Here is a 19,695-nt window from a genome sequence, read left to right on the forward strand (position 1 = left end):
GAATGGATAAAACTGTTTCTGCCATAACTAATTATGTAGCACTTAAAATCAGCAGTGTTGTTTCTCTTTTCCCCAAGAAATCAATTTCTTGCATTATTTTGAGAACAGACTACTGCTAGGTCTTCTTTTAATGCAACTGGATATCAGAACTCATGCCACACTTAGGAATCACATGGCTACCTTGACTACTAGGTTTAGTGGTCTCACAGTTTAAGCCTACAGTAGCTAATAATCTCTTCTTTAATCCTGTCTTGGATTTATTTTGGAAGAGATAGCATATTTCCATATAGATAGAAAGCTTCTGGAATTAAATTAAGCAGTTAAATAAACAGTTGAATTTGTTAAACTTCTTTTGTTCCTCAACACAAACCATACTTAACAACTAATCTGAATGACAATTATATTCAGCTTAATTAGAAAATCTTAATTAACAATGAAGATTTAACCTTAATATTTTTGGTTTCTGAATCATATATAAAAAAATTAACATTATATGAATAAATAAGACAATCTTTTTAAACCTCAAGGCAGGATTACTGATGCAGGCAGCCTTCGTTATTAAACACATTCTAAATTAAACGCCTCTATGAATTTTATACTGAAATATATTGTGATAGTTTTGCATGCCAAATGTGACATTTTGTATTTTAGATTCATCTTCCGTAGTAACTTTGGAAATGTCATACAAACAAAGATTTTGTCATTTACCAATGGAATTACTATGCATGGCCGGTTAGCCATCTCTTTTCTGGCTCTTCTGGTTGTTTCAAGTCAGCAAGCCATAAAAAATCTTTATCTCTCTGAAACACAGCAATTTGGAAGATAATCGAATAGTGACTGGGGGGCAGAAACGCCAGTCTGAGGAATTATACCACAATCTCTCTTGCATTTACAACCTTCCTCAAAGCGAGTGTCAGTCGAGTAGGAAAAGGAGATAGAAGATTCATCATATTTCAAGCCTGTCTCATTTGCATGGTGGCATAGCTGTCTCGTCTCCTGCTGAAAGACTTTGCTTGGCCAGCACTGACAAACTGTTTTGAAGAACTCTTGCCATGCCCAAATGATTCATCATTAATAGCTTTAGACATTCTCTTTAAGCTTATGGTTAGTTTTGCTGGAAAGCATATTTTGAAACCTGATAAATTCTATCCTCTTAAACTAAGAAAAGAGAAAAAAACAAAACAGGAAAAAAATATAATGGGATGCAATTGATCCAGTGATTTGGCAGTTCATATCAGGGAAAAGCGCACTCATGGAGAATCTCACCTTTCCACAAGGTCCTGCTGCTCCATTCAATCCAGCATTCACATCTGCAAGGTTACCAAAGCTGACTGCCATTTCTTCTTCAATTCCACTCTCCTCTGTTTTCAGTAGCTGACTTCCCACTCTGCAGAGGTTAGAACGGGAAGAAGAATGGAAAAGAAACAAACTATAATGCATACACAGAAAGCACTCACTGTTGGAAATAGAACAGTTTGATGTTTTCCTTGAACATATCATAAGACTTGCAGGGCACCCCAGAGAAATGAGAGTGTGCTAAAGCAGAGAAATAGCTAGGATTCAAAAAGCAGCATTAAAAAAAAAAAAAATAACAAGACCAGAATTTGTCAGCCTGTGCCAGGAAGACATAAGGAGCCCCAGCTTTCACTGCCTGTCTGTAATCAGCTCTGTCTAGCACTGGGGCTTATGTTCTAGGTTAAGAGTATTTCAGTAGGAAGTCATTGCCTCTGTCATCACCTTGAGAATTGACTGACATCTTCAATAAACTTGGGCAGGTTTTTGGAAAACGCTGATTCTTTGGGGCCTAGGTTGCTTTGAACAAATAAAAATTTAATTCTGTTTAAATAAATCTTACCTTTTTGCTGTGTTGGTTTTTTTTTTTTAAAAAAATCTTGTCATTTTTTATGTAAATCTTAGATAATTTATAAATCTTCAAAATACATACAGGATAAGAGCTACATATATAAATTATTTCCATGCACATAAACAAATTTTCAGCTGTATGTGAATCACATAACCTTCCTTGTTATTCACATGTTAACTTCTTTCATATTTAAAGTTATTTGGGGAGTAATTATATCAACTCAAAGTTGTTGGGTTTTTGTTTTTGGAGAAAGGTCACTACAGCAACACAGAATACCAGCAAGTAGTGCAAGAATAGCCCAACACTGGATAACCCCATGCTGTCCTTAGTGCACAGGATACACAAAAGGCACAGTACCCTATGGAGAAAACCTCATTCCTAGAACACAGCAGGAGCAAATGCAAAACTAAGTCATTTACAATGAGTACTATAAAGCTGCATGCTTTGGCAATCTCATCCCATCTTTCAACAGGCACAGAACCATGAGTAATTCCTCTGTTCCTAAGTGTCATCAGCATCTAAATATTATTGATCCTAAGTAAAAACATCTGTAGATGCTCTGCTGGCTCTGAAACACGTCAGCTCTTGCTTCCACAGCGTGCTTTAGCAGACCAGGGGCAGTCAGTCACACCAGTGCTGGTGATGCTCCAGCCACACTTGCAGGTGGAGCCAGGACAGGCACAGATAAACACACGGTGGTTCTCAGAAGGTGGAGGCTGAGCAGGCTGTTCATGGCTCAGGGCCAACCCAGAGCCATGTAGGAAGTCAAGGGAACTCCCTGCAGCTTCCTGAGAGGTGAGCCAAGGAAAACCCACTGCATCAGGTACACTTGCAGTGCAGGGTTGACTTGGGTGTCCACAAGACAGGCATCAGAGAATAGGCTGTCTTAGGCTGCCAAGCAATGCACTCAGTTAAGTCTTTAGCCACAAAAGAAAATGCAACCACTTGGTGTTCATTAAAAAAAAAAAAAAAAAAAAAAAAAAAAAAAAAAGAAAAAAAAAACAAAGAGAAAGGGAAGAATCAAGACTTAAAACCAATGACATTTATCTGGACTTCATTTCTGAAGCATTCCTTCAGTATTTTCTGACAAGCTTTTGAAAAATTCAATACCAGTGCCATCATTTCCATTTTCCTCCTTTGCATGCTAGGTGATTATATGAGATATCTTCACATTTGTAAAGATTAACATGGTTCTTTATTAAGAAAATTACAGAGCCTCTGCAGTCATGCTAAATATCCCAGGCTCATGCATACTTACTGCTTAAGTACATACAGTTCAGATTCCCCTCTTCTGAAAAAAATGCTCCTGCACCCAATATTGTAGGACATTGCTAACAAATCAGTTTCTGTTCAGACATTGCCTATTTCTTTTGTTTTGAATATGTGCATATTTTCATCAGTAAAATTACCACTGCCTTATAGCTAAACTGTTTTCCAGATTCCTCTACAGTAGAATTGTATCACATAAATTCCTAAGCAATAATTGAATCAATTGGAAGGTCTAGGTGGATGTTAGTGGCAATGAACAACTACATAGAAATTTTGCTCAAGCCAGGACAGATGAGAAATAAGCACAAGATTCAAGTGCTAAGAAGTGAATACATGAAGCACAGGGTCAATCATCTTTGAAGTTTTATCCCTGAGCTTTAATCACATCAACTTGGGTCTACCATCCTAAACAGAAGTATAAAAAAGGATGATTCTTAAATGGCTCTAACTAATTCATTGATCTGAAACATCTGAGAAGTTAAAGCATTTTTCTCAAGGAGATAAGTTGTTTGGAACTTTGTACTTAGCTTCTCCTGATGGAAATTATTTCACTTAATTTGGTTAGAGTTGCATTGACACAGGGGTTCATTAGGATGCCCATTTGCCTGCAATTCAATTTAAAATTAAATACACTTTGTTGTTGATTTTATTACTTTTAAACTACTGTATCTATTGCCTTTATTAGCTGCTAATACACAATTATGAAGGTAAACAGTTTTCATTACTGAACATCAAACATTTAAATAACTACATTTGATCTCTTTCCCAGTTGCACCATTTTTCTCCTTTCACTGGATATTAGATTGAAGACAATAATTTATTCAGTGAAGTTATGCCTCTTAGCAGCATGCTCATCTGCTGTCACAGCAAAGCTTCCTTTGCTCTGTTCATGAGGGTTATTTATTTTGTCTGTTCGTTTCTTTACAGGTATTTTGACATATGCATTTATCTGAAGGTCATTAATCACAAAAACTTTTCCCCAATTCCTATTTCCTTCACTCCCTAAGACTAATTCAGAGGGAAGGATGAAGGATGCTGGGAGAAACCATTTGAAGTGCACTGTGTGTAGCACTTAAAAACTACAGTCCAAGCTGGATATCTGAAAACAGAGTAATCCAAAACAGAGACCTCTTTGAAATGCACAGGCTTAATTTTTCTAGGCCAGAAGTCCTTTGTTTAGGAGGAGTTCTGTTCATTAATATCTGTAAAGAACTGAAAGATCTTTAGAAGGAAAGTACACTAGATGGAATTACAAAGTAGCCCTTATCTGACATACCTTTGAAAGAGTTCATAAATCCTGTCTCTCCACTTTTGTTTCTTGTGGTGAGAAGCTCCCTTGTGCTTTGAGTCCCACATGCCAAGAGAAAGAAAAATCAGAATTTATTTCCAAGTGTACAAAAATAACATGGAAATAAAAGCCATAAATGTGCAATTTTCCAAAGTTTTGCCTTAGGTCTTCTGGTTGAAGCTTTTCAGAAGCAATAAGGAATTTCAGCCACCATTACTTTATTACCTTTTTTCCATAACTTTTTTTTTTTTTTTTTTTGTGTTTTCCATGTTTACTCCATTATTTCCAAGAGAAACTGAGTTCTCATCTTGTTTTAAGAGCTTTTGGTACAATGTATATATGTACATGGTAGTGTCCTACAGTAATAATTATTATTACATGACCTAATCACAAAGTCATGTGTCAGCACACATCTGTTTATGTGTGTACAAGTGTGTTTGCACACACACAACAAAACAGTACACAAAGCAGTTAGGCATAGGCCAGGAACTCACATCTTAAAGCCTTGCTTTAAATCTGCTCCAAATCTGTCTTTCTTGTCTCAACACAAAGGTTTTTAAATGTTTGGTGAGATGGACTGGCATTTTTGGAGGTTACAGTGTGTGGGAGTATGAGCAGTCCTCATATGAGCATTCATCTCCCCCAGCAGTTCTGCAGCTCTCCAGCATGAAGCTGGAGGGTTTGAAGTTCTTCTTCTCTTGCACAGCATGCTGAAAAAGTCTTTCCATCTAGAAGCTAGCGTCAGCATCTATTAGGCTGTGTTCTCTGTGCAAAAACTCATAACAATAACTGCTGATGATTGTACACTCATGAAAACAAAATTCTTCCCCATGACCTGCACTGTTCAGAGATCTTGCTGAACATTCAAGGGCATTTCTCATGTCTGGATCTTCTACTGGTGTCACTGAGACCAACATAAAAGATGAATACAACACCACCAATACAGAAAAAGACACTCTGCTGTGTACCCTATACTGTCATCTAAGCAGTGTGAAGCTATGCTCCACTTGCACTCTCATCGAGCCTCAAAGGCAAAAAGTCATTCTGGTAGGGAGAAAACGCAGCAGTCAATGGAGAAAAATTCCCCATTGGGGCTCCATATCTGGCTGTTAAAGTCTCTCCTTTCTTCCAAATCTCTTAATTTTTGGACAAGTTTCTGGCTGTTTTCAAGGAAACTTGGAAATGTCTGTTGAAGACTAAGGCAAAGCATCCTACTTATTTCCAAAATCAAAACTGTCAGAGTGTGAAAACAGACGAAAGCAACAAAAGCCTGTGTATGTAACCTTTAAAGTTACTTTTTTAACCCTGTAAAATTAAAGCAGAGACAGCATGGTTGGCTTAAAGATCGGTGTGATTTGTTGGCAGTCCCAGCAGCTATCCTCAGACGATATAGATGCAATAAATCCTCCAGGTCAAGCGTCACACATAAACAATTACAAAGGTGGCATGACTGAACTAGCTCAAAATGAGACCTTCCAGTTTTCCATATCGCAGTTGTGTCATGGGCAACGCTTCCTCCACCACTGCCCCTCCACTGGTGAGAACCAAGCCCTCCTGCTCCTGGACAGCTTTTGGTTAAAATTTACTAGGACTCCCTAGAGCAGGACCCATTTCTCTCCCACCCCTACTGGCACTGATTTGCTTTCCCCAGGCTGGTAAATCACCACTTACACCACCTCCCCAGGAAGGGCTGGGAGTTCTGCTCCATCAGCAGAGCTGGTAGCTGTCAGGTCAGGGCTGTCAGAGCCACCTTGTGACCCCTCCCAAACCCCAATGGGCTGCAGTCACCAGGGAACATGTCAAGAGCTTTCAAGTTTTAGGCAGTTAAAGCTAAAGTTTAGAAAGTTGGAGCAGTGTTTGGTTCGCATCTTTTCTTCTGGACACAGCCCTTGGTGATGTCTGTGAAAGCTATTTTTGAGGTGAGCACTTAGATTAAGAAATAAGATGAACTAGTAAACTCACTTCATGTAAAATATCAAGTAGCCATAACATTGTAACAACATTCAGACATTACCACTCCAGGTTTACACTGAGCCAGCAGTAAAGAAGTTTTCTTTAAAAAAAAATGATTTTATTACCAGACTCCCACAGCTGTCCAATCCCCTTGTTTATCTTCCTAATCTTAATTAAATAATGAATATTCAAAAGAAAATATGAATCAGGCTTCTCTGTATGAACTGCACTGTTTTCCATCTCTGCCTCTGAAGTGGCAATGGGAATATGATTTAAAACTATTTCTTCTGGATCCTAGTAAAACATTTGTCACAGTGTGTCATGATAATTTTTAAAAAGCTCTATCATCTACCTAATAAATTTGTTAAGTTTATTCAAATCTTATTGAACAGGAAAAGTGCAATGAGTCATGGTTAATATTTCTTTACCTATACTAAGAAAAAAAAATATATCAAAAATTCAGTGCTTAAGGTCCTATTCAGAAAACCTCTATGAGTCTGTAATACATCTTCTACATGATTAAAAAAACAGGAAACTTGCTTTAAAATGAATTATTCACCACCTTGAATAAATTTCCATCTTTCTTATTTGCAAAACCCCAAAGTCAGTTATGTAAATTTTAACCTACACTAATTACCTCAGGGGTGTGCAAGCTAAAGGAAAGTAGATGCAGAAGAAAAAAAAAAAATAAAATCCCAGACATTTCCATCACCAGGAAGCAATTTAATAGAGGAAAAAAATGTGTAAGTTTTCAAAAGCAGAACAGCCCATATATATATTACTTTTTATGTGGAATAGTCATTTCTGCAATACCCCTTGAATCAGAGCTTTACTGGAATAAACCAAGTGCTTTTTGTCAATGGCATACACCATGGCATACATAGCAAGGCGCTTGTTTCTCATCATGACACCAGCATTGTCTAGACTGTGACAACGACCCATTGTTGACAAGGGGCATTCCCAACCAGAAGGCATGAAATGTGGTTTAGCTTCGAGTCTGTAGAGACATTGTGGCCCCTTCAGAAAATAAGTGGCTGTGAGCTGTGAGCTGCTGGTCTGGGAGGTACTGGGGAAAGGGGGGAGTTGTTTGAAGGCAGAAGGGCTCAGTCACAGCTCCACTTTGTCCTACTCCCCATCCTGACACCAGGCTCTGCCGTAGCTGTGAGCCAGCTCCTTCGCACGACTTTCTTGGTTTCTTCACTGGCTATCTTGAGGTCTAATTACACAAATGGCCTATCTACTGATTTCAGAGCGTGTCATCAAGACCAGGGCTTGAAAAGGTCTTTCAGTCTGGGCTCAGCCTAGACACACACAATGGTGTACATTGTTCCTCATTAGTGACTCAACACGACTAATCCATGCTGATTGGTTATTTTCAGCATCAAACTACTTCACAAATGGCAGGACTTGGTTGTATAGTGCTTTTCAAAAAAACTGAAAAATTAAACAAAACCCCACCCAAACACACCCTTTCCTCTTGAAAGCAAACCCACAAAATCCAGCAAAGTTTTGAAGCAAAATCAATTTGGCTCTTGTTGTTCAGCAAAATGGAGCATTTAGGGAACACATTTACACACATACACCCCTTTTTGGTCAGTCCTAGCAGTGGTAGTGGAAGTAGGTTCCTTCTGCTGAGGAGCTCCTCCCATCCCAATCTAAAATAGCCAGTGGAGCACTGGCCTTGGTGAAAATCATACTCCATGCAAGGAGTGCTGTAGGTGTTCACCTTCCTGCATGTCTTCCTCACCAGGTCAGGGTGCAGCAGAGGCAGCATGGAGACACAACCTGTGGGGTGTCCAGCCGCCTGCCACTGCCCACAGCGATCCCACACACACAGCTGGTGCTTCCCCTTCATTCCATTCCTTGAAATATCACGTTGGTACATCACAGTGCAGGTAGTGCTGTCTTTTTTAGGTTTAAACAGATGTCCAATTAAAATATTTTATTTAGAATTTCAATCTTTGCATCCTAAAATGTTTTTCAGTGATGGAAATCTTGCCCACTCTATTCTTATGGATGGGAGAAGGAAGAGTTCACTGAGAAAAATGTCAGCAGTATAGAAACAAAACCCAGATCTCTAGTCCCGCTGGTGCCGCCTCGTTCTCCTCCTTCACAGTCTGGCTGCTGTGTGGGGATTCATTCCCAGTGACTTAAGCACTATACACCACAAAACAAGATAAAAAATGAAGAAACATTTGAGGTGAACAAAAAACAAATATTGCAAGAAATGTCAACATTCTTTTCAGGCAAATTGAAATTCTGAGTGGCTTATCTGCCTCATGTTAACTGTAAAGAGATCACAGGGAAGAGAGGCATGGAGAGGTAAGTTAAATGAGTGCCCTTCACTGGAAGCAAAGACTAAAGGAACTGGCTAAGACCTGCTCTGAAAATTGCACTACCCATTACCTGTTGGAATTTCTGTAACCTTGTCGAGGAGATGGCCACAAACCAGAAAGTAAAGTTGTGCCAAACCCTGAACACATGGTAGTATTATTGATGGTGGACTCTGCCAAAAAATGCACCACAAACTCTTAGATGTTTTTCAAGGAGAAAGAGAAAAAATAACAAAGCAAATCCTCCCTGACTTTCCTTTCAAATAGAAACATAATTTACTGTTCACAAGAATCAAATTAAAAACCTAGACAATTGAGTGTTTTATAATATAACTCAAACTAACTTTTAAAACTGATACTGCAGAACACAAAGTGAGATTTACTTAAGCCGTGCTACAGCCTCATACACTGAGTGATACAGATACATTTAGTGACAACATTATAGCTGATCATTTTGATAAATCTGTAAGGCAGTGCATTATCTCTAACAATGCAGCAGTCAACAGAGGAACATAGCATTATGCTATCAAGGTGAATGCTTTTATAAGAATATATATCAGAGGCGCTAATTTTCAACAGATATGGAAACTAGATCCAGCTGTGAAGTAGGTGTGATTAAACAAGGACCTGAATTTCCTCAAAACTCAGAGACGTTTTTATTCAGGATTTTCATCCAAGATGATAGGATGAATAAATTAAAAGAACATGAATCACTTTGCTTAAGACACACTGAGAAAACTCTAGAAGAATGACTGCTGCAGAGCTACCCAACTTATGAAAAAAAAAATTTGCCTCTCCAGCCTCAAAACAGAGAAGTCATTCTTCTCATTCCTGTCTTGCTGTTCACAGACAGAACATCTGTAGTTTCTTCAGAACCACTAGGTGCTCCTTCAGATGCATCCTACTTCACAGTTGAGAAGATGCAACTTCAAGGTCATAAATCTTCAGTATCCTCATCAAAATCTAGAGAGTGTTGTGAGCCAATGCAAGGCCATTTATGAGAACATCTGGCTACCACAGCAAACACTGAAAATATGTAATGCTGAAATGTCTTTTGCCACAGATTAGGAGACTTTAAGCAGAAACATCTTAGCCTGTCAAAGTTCCACAAGTTCAGATGTCTCCATAGAGAAAGAGCCTAGAAATCTTACCAGCTACTAAGATTAGGACACTTTTGGCCTAAACAGTAAGATACAACAGAATATGCTACCGAGATATGATGGAAGACACTTAACCACATTTTATTAGGGAGTACATTCCCTCCAGCATGTACATTCATGTAGCATGAGCGAAGCCAGTGAAAAACAAAGTGAACTATGCCAATCTACAGATCTAAAATGAATAGTTTACATTAACAATGAAAAAGTGTTCATAAGCCTTGAAATGAACTTCAGCATTTTACAACTATTTTATACTTTCTGGATACTGACAGAAAGTCAGGACACAACTGAAGGCAAACTGAAAGGAAATACCAATCGGAAACATTGAAAGTTTTTTTGTGGTTTTCCCCCATTCTTCTGGAATTTAAAAATGTTTGTCAATTTCAGCACAGAATGTTTTTATTATTTGTAAAGCCTTTTCAAAGTCCCTCATGAAACTTTACTCCTTTAATCCTCTTACTCTTCCACAAAGCAGGTATCTAATTTTAGGTCTGTTTTGCAGATAGGGAAAACTTAAGTCATGGCAACAAATTTGCTTGTTACAGCCACCCAAAAAAAATCATGTTCAGGTCAGAGGTTATAATTTCTTTCATCTTTCTGAGTCCCCATTCTTTTTCCTGACTGTCAGTAAAGCATTACCTCACAAATCTGCCTCCATTATAATTGTAATCAAAAAGGATAGACTTTGACTTTACCCAAGAATTTTCATTTGTACTCCCTTTTACATCATCTTCTGTTTCAAGTGTGCAGACACTTTTGAACACTTTGTAATTAAGAGAGACTTTCACTTACAATTAGTATGTGAAAATTACAGAGATAGAAAAAACACTTTAAGTACAGTTTACTGTATGATTGTCTTAAATACAACAGTGGCAATGCTGAGTTGCCATGCCTAATGATTTTTCTCTGTAAAGAACAGACCTCCTCCTGCAAGCCTGCATCCTGCTCCAAGTCTCTGCTGAAAGGAAAAGAAATTGCTCCACATATTCAGCTGAGATCCTTCTCTGATTTGAATGATGATATGAGCATCTGTATAATAACATCATATTGTGCTGACGTATATTTGAGTGAATGTGTTGACTTTATTATATGTTCTCATCATAACCACCTAGTCCTGAAAACTGCATCTTGTCTAAGGGTCTGGCACAGTAATGAGAGAAACCAATTGTGCTAACAGGTTGCCAGCAGGCTGAACAACAGTGATGATTTTTCAGCTTTGTACTAAATAAATAGGCAGGCATGTAATGCAACTGGACTGTTTCACAGTATTTTAACATCTCTCAACTTACAGACTACTTGGTTATATTTCCCACTAACAAACTGATCTGAACTCCAAAGCCCTTAAAAAGTCAGGTTGCACACGAAAAGCCCAATACACCACAAGAGCAGGAGGTTGGACTAGACAGGCTGCAGAGGTCTGGTTCTTCTCCACTTGAATTAATCTGTTCTATGAAGTAAAGGTCAGATATGCCATACACAGGCACAGGTTCCACTCAACAAATTCAGCTCTACTGTAAGACTGCAAAAGCAAAACTTTCCAGCACATAGAGAAATTCCTTTATCTGCAGTTCAAAATCCATACAGTCTATTAACGCTGCTAAGGAGTACCCCTGCCACAAAAGCTAACCAAATGTAGACATAGCTACACCTGTGACTACAGTTTGGCTCAAAATGTATTAAAAATAGGAATAACCCTGGGGAAAAAATCATTCATGAACAATTAAAAGTTTGGTTTTATTGCACTTATTTTTGGCAGTTTTGTGCTTCTGTTCATCAGTAATGCTGATGCATTCCTTACAATCCTCATCTGAGTTCTGCTCTTTTAACAGGTGGTCAGTACTTGATTAAGTCTCTTAAACTTCATCAGGACCTGGAAATCACTAATTCTCTTTGAAGAATCTTTCCAATTGCCTCTGTTTATTGAACCATAGAAATGGACTTCCTTACAGGAGTTTATAGCAGGATAATGAGCCAGAGAGCTGACCATTCAGATTACCTTAAGCAGCAGCAAATGCCGTATCATCATTTTCAGCAGCTGTAGGAATCATCGTTCCAGCTCAACAGAATATCAAGAATTACTTCAGTTCTTTAATTGCCCTTCTGATCTTCAAGTGTGAAAGAACACAGTAAAACTAAGTGAATTAATTTTTAGTGGAAAACATAGGAAATATGGAAGATTTTCATTATTTCCATTTAAATATTTACTTAAATGGAACTCATATAATCCCTGGACAAAGCAATCAAAAAAGTACCACAATTTAAAAGAGCGGCTAAAGCTGTACTGGGGTATTGTGGCAGCACAGCAACAGACTATTTACAAATGTATAGAACATCTTTTCCACTATTTTGCTTATGTTTATGGCAATTTCCATGCTCCTCCTTCAATCCCCCCACTCCTTTTTTAAAAAAAAGTATTTGAGTGCCAAGAAGCAATAAAGTAGGAACCTTAGAAATTTGGAAGATTCCCAGTCTTCCAACTGAGGACACAGGAGCAAACCTAATAGAGCAAAGATATTTAGGAATCTTGGATTGCCAGCCTACAAGGCTGAGAAGTCCCCTAGCTACATATATGGGTCTGCTCAATGGGTGCTGACACACATCTGAGGACCACAGGCTCTCACTAAGCAGGAAATCAGAAGTCCAAGGCAAAGAAGCCCAGTATCTCAACCACTGAGAAGTTCACCTTTTGTTTTTTGCCCCCAAACATAGGTTTCCGTGTTATCTTTATTCACAAGTCCAAGAGCAGGCTACCTGTTTGAACTATAATGAAGTCAATGAGCTCAGCCTAATGATAGATTTCAAAAGAAAATTATGTGCTAAAGAAGATAGCCATAATTCCTACTATATCATGCAAATGAAATGGAAACCATTACACTAACTGACTGTAGAAATGCTTTGACAGTCAAAAAATGAGCATAGCATATAGGTAGCTTGCCTAAAATGAAGTCATCCACTTTTAAGCTTGCCTAAAATGAAGTCACCCACTTTTAAGACATGATGAAAACTAAACATTTTCAGCTTTGTATTCTTGACTGTATTCTTTTGTATTCTGTAATTCTCAGAAAGGAAGAGGGAGAGGGAGAGGGAGAGGGAGAGGGAGAGGGAGAGGGAGAGGGAGAGGGAGAGGGAGAGGGAGAGGGAGAGGGAGAGGGAGAGGGAGAGGGAGAGGGAGAGGGAGAGGGAGAGGGAGAGGAAGAGGAAGAGGAAGAGGAAGAGGAAGAGGAAGAGGAAGAGGAAGAGGAAGAGGAAGAGGAAGAGGAAGAGGAAGAGGAAGAGGAAGAGGAAGAGGAAGAGGAAGAGGAAGAGGAAGAGGAAGAGGAAGAGGAAGAGGAGGAAAAAATCCCCACCCCAACTCATTTGCACATGACCCTCATTTAAAGTCTTGGTAAATGTCAAAAAGTAAGTTTCTGCTGAGGAAAAGTCACCTTCAACTCTGCATTGCTCTTAGGTGTGTACATTCCACAAGGGTTATACTCAGAATGGGCTGTACAATGCTTAGTACGCTCAAGCTTTGCTGAGGGGCGGTGTGCAGGTACCATCAGGATATAAACAACCTTTCAGGTCCCTCCCAACCCAAACCATTCTGTGATACGACTCTATGACAGTAGTATTCAAAGGGGTAGAACATGCAAGCAAATGTGGATTGGTGTTTTGCATCACTGAGGTCTGATTCCACTGGTTAAATTCATGACTGGAGAGTAAAGTTACCATATTACATAGCACCAAGTTTTACCCATGTTCTATCCACTATTAATGAAAGGAAAACTGATTTCTCCATCATCATATAAATTGATCTCTGTGACTTGTCAAGGAGTCAGAGCAGTGATGATAATGACCCTGTAAGAGTATTAGATCTAATACCCTGAGGCATTAACCTTTGTTTAACCAAAAGGTAAATCTTTTGATGAAAGACAACATTTTATTACTATCCACCTGCAACAAATAGCTCATTTCTTACTACTATAACTCAGCTGCTGGGACTGAAGAGCAAAACTTGCACTTTACATTCAAAGGCTCTCAAGTAATTCACATTGAGGTCATGGATCAAAACTGATTATATAGTGATGATGATGAAGTCCTGCAAGGTGCCATGCCCTGCAGAGAGGGGTAAATGTAGCAGCTGAAACTGCCAGAGAGAGATGGAGGCTGTGAAAAAATTACCCCTGGTAAAGAGTACTAACCAAGTTGCAGGAGGAGGGTGGGCAAACAGGAGTGGTGTTCTTGGCTTGTGGGGCAGTACTGATCCTCTCAGTCACCCCATTATTATTTTTTCTGAGAGAGCCTACATAGAACTGCGTAGTCACTTTTATTGTCTTTGTTCAGAAACAGATAAGAACTCTAGAGCTGGTGTTTTCCCATGGAATTTAAATTAGAATATAGCAAGATCATGTTGCCAAAAGCCCATCAAGTTCAATCTCACTCCAATCACCACTGTTTGCTCCATCTTCAGCAGTCTGTCATGTTTTGAGAGCACCCCATCTTTAAGCAAACACGGTAAATCAGCATTGTTTCAGGTATTTCCTTGCATATTTCTCTGCCCTGTAAGATCAAGTTCCACCCATAAGCATGTGCCCCTGCATTGTCTCATGACAAATGGTTTTCTGTGGTGCTCTGAATATCCAGCCTTGGTTGCACCTCCTCAGTTTCTACCACAACACAGTCCCAAGTTTTGATTTTCTTGCAACAGAGTTTATTTTTCTTTATTAAAAGCAAATGTAGTTCGGGCCTTTGAAATCCTTGTGTCTACATGGCAGGTCACACAAAACAGCACTGCTTTCCAAATTTAATATTCTTTAATGTATTTGTTAACAGAACATTGACATCTGCTTAATGCTTTCTTTACAAGAGTCTACCAGATCTCCCTTTGTGCATTTCTTGCCAACCTCAGCTCTCAGTTTTTGCATTTACAACACAGGACATGAAGTAAGAAACAATACAGCTTAAAGTTCCAGAGCTAAAATCTAACATAAACCCTTTCCCAAAAAATATTTCTTTGAAAAATACATCTGCCCTTTCAAAAGCTTCGAATCATGGTCATCTCACGCACTGATCCGCTGTTTAAACAAAAGCCACCCATCTTTTGTAATGCTACAAGGCAAGGAAAAACAACAAACTATGGGATAGATAGCTGATACATAGCTATCCTTTCCACGCCAACACTTCCAGCAACGCTCCAGCGTAAATCAGGTGCCTCATTGGAGAGAATTTTTGGCAGCCTAAAAAGAAACAGCAGCGACTCAAGTGTGTTTCTGAATCTCTCTTATAAAACCAGTCTCACATACTGTAAACTCTCACTTGGTATTTTTAACCCTTGGGCTCCCATGTTTTTTTTTCATTTTACCAAAACAAAGGAATGTGAGGGAGATGTCTGTTAGACTCCTTTACTCAGCCCAAGGGTTAATTACTCAGTTTTGTAGACATTTGAAAATATTATGCTACCTTTAATGGCAAAATTGATAGAAGCTTGTTTCAGCCTCACTTTATGTCATTATGGCAGATTAAATTAACTAATCATAAATTATGCTAGCTAAAGTACATCTGCTACTCACTAAACCTGCAGAGAGAAGGGAAGGGTTTTTTCTACTGAATAAGAAGTAAATACCATGCACAAAATTAAAGACTTTTACAAACCAATAAACATACGTTCAAGCAACAAAAGCTGGAAGCATCCCAAAGTCGGCAGCAACTGATTCTAAGGACCATGGCAGCAGTCTAACAATGAACCTGCAGCTGTTGTGGAAAAGCATCAACACTGCAATGCTGCAGGGGTATACCCATGGATCAAAGAGTAAAGATGTCCATTAAAGAATAAAGAAGGTTAATTAAGCAAGAATTAGCATGCTCACATTATTGCTAGATGTCTTTGAATAGCAATATGACTGTAGTGGGTTGACCATGGCTGGATGCCAGGTTCCCACCAAAGCCCTCTCTCACTCCCCTTTGCAGATAGAAAAGGGAGGGAAAATGTAATGGAGGGTTCATGGGTTGAGATAAGGACTGGGAGAGATTGCTCACTAAAAACCAGCTAGAATTAGGAATGTTAATTGAATTTATTACTAACAAAATCAGGGCAGGATAATGAGAAATAAAATAAGGCCTTAAAAACACCTTCCTTCCAGCTCTCCCCTCCTTCCTAGCTCTACCTCCCCTCCACACCAGTCCAGGGAAACTGGGAATGGAGGTTACTCTCGGACCATCACAGGCTGTTCCTGCCACTGCTCAGGGAGGGGAGTCCTTCCCCGGCTCCAGCTTGGGGTGCCTCCCATGGGAGACAGTTCTCTATGAACTTCATCAGCAGAAGTCCATCCCATGGCAACAGTTCTCCTCAAACTGCTCCAGTGTCACTCTTTCACACAATTTGGTCCTTCAAGGACAAGCTGCTCCAGCGTGAGTCCTACCAGGAAACCTGCTCCAGCATATGTTCCTCTCCATGGGTCTGCAGGTCCCACCAGGACCGTGTCCCAGAATGGGCCTCCCACAGGATCACAGTCTCCTCTCAGGCATCCATCCTCTGGTGTGGGTCTCCCCCACAGGCTGCGGGTGGATCTCTGTATCCCCATGGATCTCTCATGGGCTGCAGGGGCACAGCTGATTCACCATGGTCTGCACCACAGGCTGCAGGGGAACCTCTGCTCTGACATTGGGAATACCTCCTTCCCCTCCTTCTCCACTGACCTTGGCTGGTGTCTGCAGGGCTGCACATAATTCAACTCCGCTTTTCTCTGGCCAAAATAACAACTGTGCAATAGCTTGCTTTTTTTTTTTTTTTTTTTTTTTTTTTTTTTTTTTTAATATGTTATCACAGTGGTATTACCACTATTTCTTATTGGCCCAGCCTTGGCCAGTGTTTGGTCCATCTTGAGGCCACCAGAGAATGGGGCTGCTCATGAGGGAAGCTTCTGGCAGCTTCTCACAGAAGCCACCCCTGTAGCCGCCCCCACCACTACCAAAACCTGTCCACACAATCCCAATACATGATGTTTGCAGCATCTACTTCCAATGTCAGCTCTTCCATTTTCTGTTCAAAGGGACTGAATACACCATTTCTCTAGGCTTTCAAGGAAGGAATGGATGTACAGATCACTGATCTAGAAGACAACACAGATTTTAAAGGGATCCTCTTATTACTGTCTGTATTGCAGAATGCAGATGTGGCAGCTAATACCGTGTCAGTGAGAGCAAACTCCTTAGCAAGGCACAAAAACTGAAGTTAGAGATGTGTGCCACAGGCCCTTAAGACCTCTTTGTTGCAAAGCAAAGAATGAGACCCTCTCTGAAAACTCATGGTAGACCAGCTCAATCAATCAATCAATCAATCAATCACATTAAATGAGGATTTCCTTTCTTTTGAACTAATATAAGGAAGAAAAGCACTATTGTATTGTATTACCTGTAAATTCACATATGTAGTTGACAATTAAAAATCAGAATGTAGTTTTGGGGTGACCAGATAGATTGTGTCTAGGAAACAAATTCTGCTGAGCACCTCCAAAAGGATCCCAAGTTAGATGATCAGCCACGTGACCATGTTTAGAGGGAGGTTAAAAAAAGTTTTAACGCATTTATTGTGTTCCTTCAGCTGTCACAGGGCCTCATGAAGCTTTGGGGGCATCTGAATAGCCCAAGCATAGTTAAAGTGCAGGCTCTCAACACATTATAACCTTCTGGAAAGGTGCAGCACTTTCTGTTCACCTATTCCCAGGTTCATTCTCTGTCAGTCCCTTGAGGCAGATGAGGTTCTTAATACCATCTCAGTCCTTTTCCCTCACAGTTCCCTTCCATTTCACATTCTCTGGAAAGTATTACCCATACCACCTTCCATGCATGATGCATACAGCTATAAAAATGTCACAAGGAATGAAATATAGCTACAGAATTTAGAGGAAAGCAGTAAGGAGGGGAATTGTGTCCCTTACCATCATGCAGAAGGCAATGATAAGGTTTAGTCCTGCAGTGGAAAAAAAAAAAAATATCTAAAAACTTCCCCTGAAAATAAAAGAAAGCTTAGATCTCCATCAGTCACTGGATAACCTATTTTAAGCCCATCAGAGCCAGTGCGCTGTTCTCATGTTGCTAATTAAAAATGATAGATTCATCAATTAATCTCTCTTCCTGTCCTCCAGTCTTAGTATGAGATTTTTCAAAGGGACAAATGGTCATTAGGTGCCCACTAGTATCATTTCAGCCCTGCAAACTTGTGCCTTTGTCAACATGAACCAGAACCTGTCCTTTTATGCTATAAATGACAAAAAAAAAAAACCTTAGAAAGCTTTGCCACCCTGACAAACATAACAGATTTATAATGGGGAAATAATCTTATCCTCTGTACGATGAGCATTGCTACATAAATCCTCCCTGGGCTCCAATCTGAACTTGCTCACTGATGAATAAGCCTCTGTTAAATGTGGCAGAGAGAGATGTCTTAGACTTAGTCTCTTGATTGAAACTCAATTGCAATATTACTACATAGCAGTCAGAGATCCTCCACTATTTAGGAAAGAAGCCATGAAGGCAATCTATTTTTATTCACATTGAAATGGAGACAAAGATAAAGGTCCTGCTGTTAGCTTAGCAAAGTGCCAGTCACATAAAGCATGCCAACGACAATGGTTATCCTTTCCTTTCAATATATGTGTCGCCAGGCAGAGAAATAGAATTGGGGTGTACAAGGTTAACAAGCCAGCATCATGTTATGAAGCAAGTGATAAAATTGTCTTATAGTTCTTAACTCTGACCTGTTCCAGTGAAAAGCTGCCAAGCAGAATTATGTCATCCTGAACATCTCTCTCAAACTGTTCGATATATGAAGGAAGCTCTTCATCTTCAAGCTCCCTGTGAAGGTCACATGCCTTACTGGAGCTGACAGGCATTACAGCGTCCGGAAAATCTTCACTGACGACACGGCCTGCTTGAAACAAAAGTGGCAGATTATCTCTCAGCAAATGGGAGTTCATTCACTGGGTGCTACCTTCTCGGTTAATATGTTTGGCCCACCAACACTTTAAGTATGAAACAGCATCAGTAACATAACTGACAGGTGCCAAGTGCCAGTACCAGGACAACTGTCCTCAAGTGCAACATCTGAATTCAGGCACAAATTTAGCATGTGCAGCTTGTTCCTTAGGTACATTTTAAAAGGTATGATCTACATTTCCACTGGCACTTTGCTCGCATGTTAATTTTAAAGGGACAGGGATTTGGAACAACTTTGGCATTCTGTCCTGAGGAAAAGGAGTAATAACTGCAATTGAATGGGAGTTTTAGGTGAAGCCACATCAAGCATTTCATCTTCTTTTCAACTCACCCCAAATGATTGGATTCCTTTCCCTGGGTGTACGTGTGTAGCTTCTGCCTAATTAATTTGGTCCAGTTCTGCTCTCACCCACACCATTCCCCTGATTTCACTGCAGAGACGTATGCAGAACCAAGGGTACATGCATCACACAAATAAAAATCATTCATAAAGTCAGCCTTAAAAAGAAATTGTCTTTTTTTTCAGTTTAATTGATCATTCTATGTTAAAAATAGATCTTCTCAATGATGTCTGCTACAGTACTAGCACTAGTTTGGATCATAAATAATGACAACTATTTTCGCTCATGTTTTCACATTAACATCACTAAAAGATAACAGATATCAGATTGCCCACGTCTATCTGTCTTACTTCATATTTCTGTGTGTAAGCTTTTATAGTTCTCTGTGCCTATCTCTTAAAGAAAATGCCATATCCATTTATTTGCTTCTCTTTGTCCATCCTATGACATGAAAGCAGTTAAAAGAGAGGGTTTTTTTCCTCACTCTCCTTTGAAGTCTTTCATTCCCTAATGA

General features: G+C 39.5%; 1 protein-coding gene across 1 annotated transcript in view; it reads right to left on the reverse strand.

The window, feature by feature from the left end:
* The window catches only part of LOC111923933 (uncharacterized), a 262,384-nt gene that overhangs the window by 115,357 nt on the left and 127,332 nt on the right, over window positions 1-19,695 (reverse strand). The window contains exons 8-10 of the mRNA XM_086901524.1: window positions 18,603-18,772; window positions 4,410-4,474; window positions 1,267-1,387 (exon numbers count right to left, since the gene is read on the reverse strand). Coding sequence (XP_086757650.1) covers window positions 1,267-1,387; window positions 4,410-4,474; window positions 18,603-18,772 — 356 coding nt within the window. The remainder of the gene's footprint in view (window positions 1-1,266; window positions 1,388-4,409; window positions 4,475-18,602; window positions 18,773-19,695) is intronic.

Source organism: Cyanistes caeruleus, chromosome 1, assembly GCF_971803275.1.
Source record: "Cyanistes caeruleus chromosome 1, bCyaCae1.hap1.1, whole genome shotgun sequence".
Lineage (NCBI taxonomy): Eukaryota > Metazoa > Chordata > Aves > Passeriformes > Paridae > Cyanistes > Cyanistes caeruleus.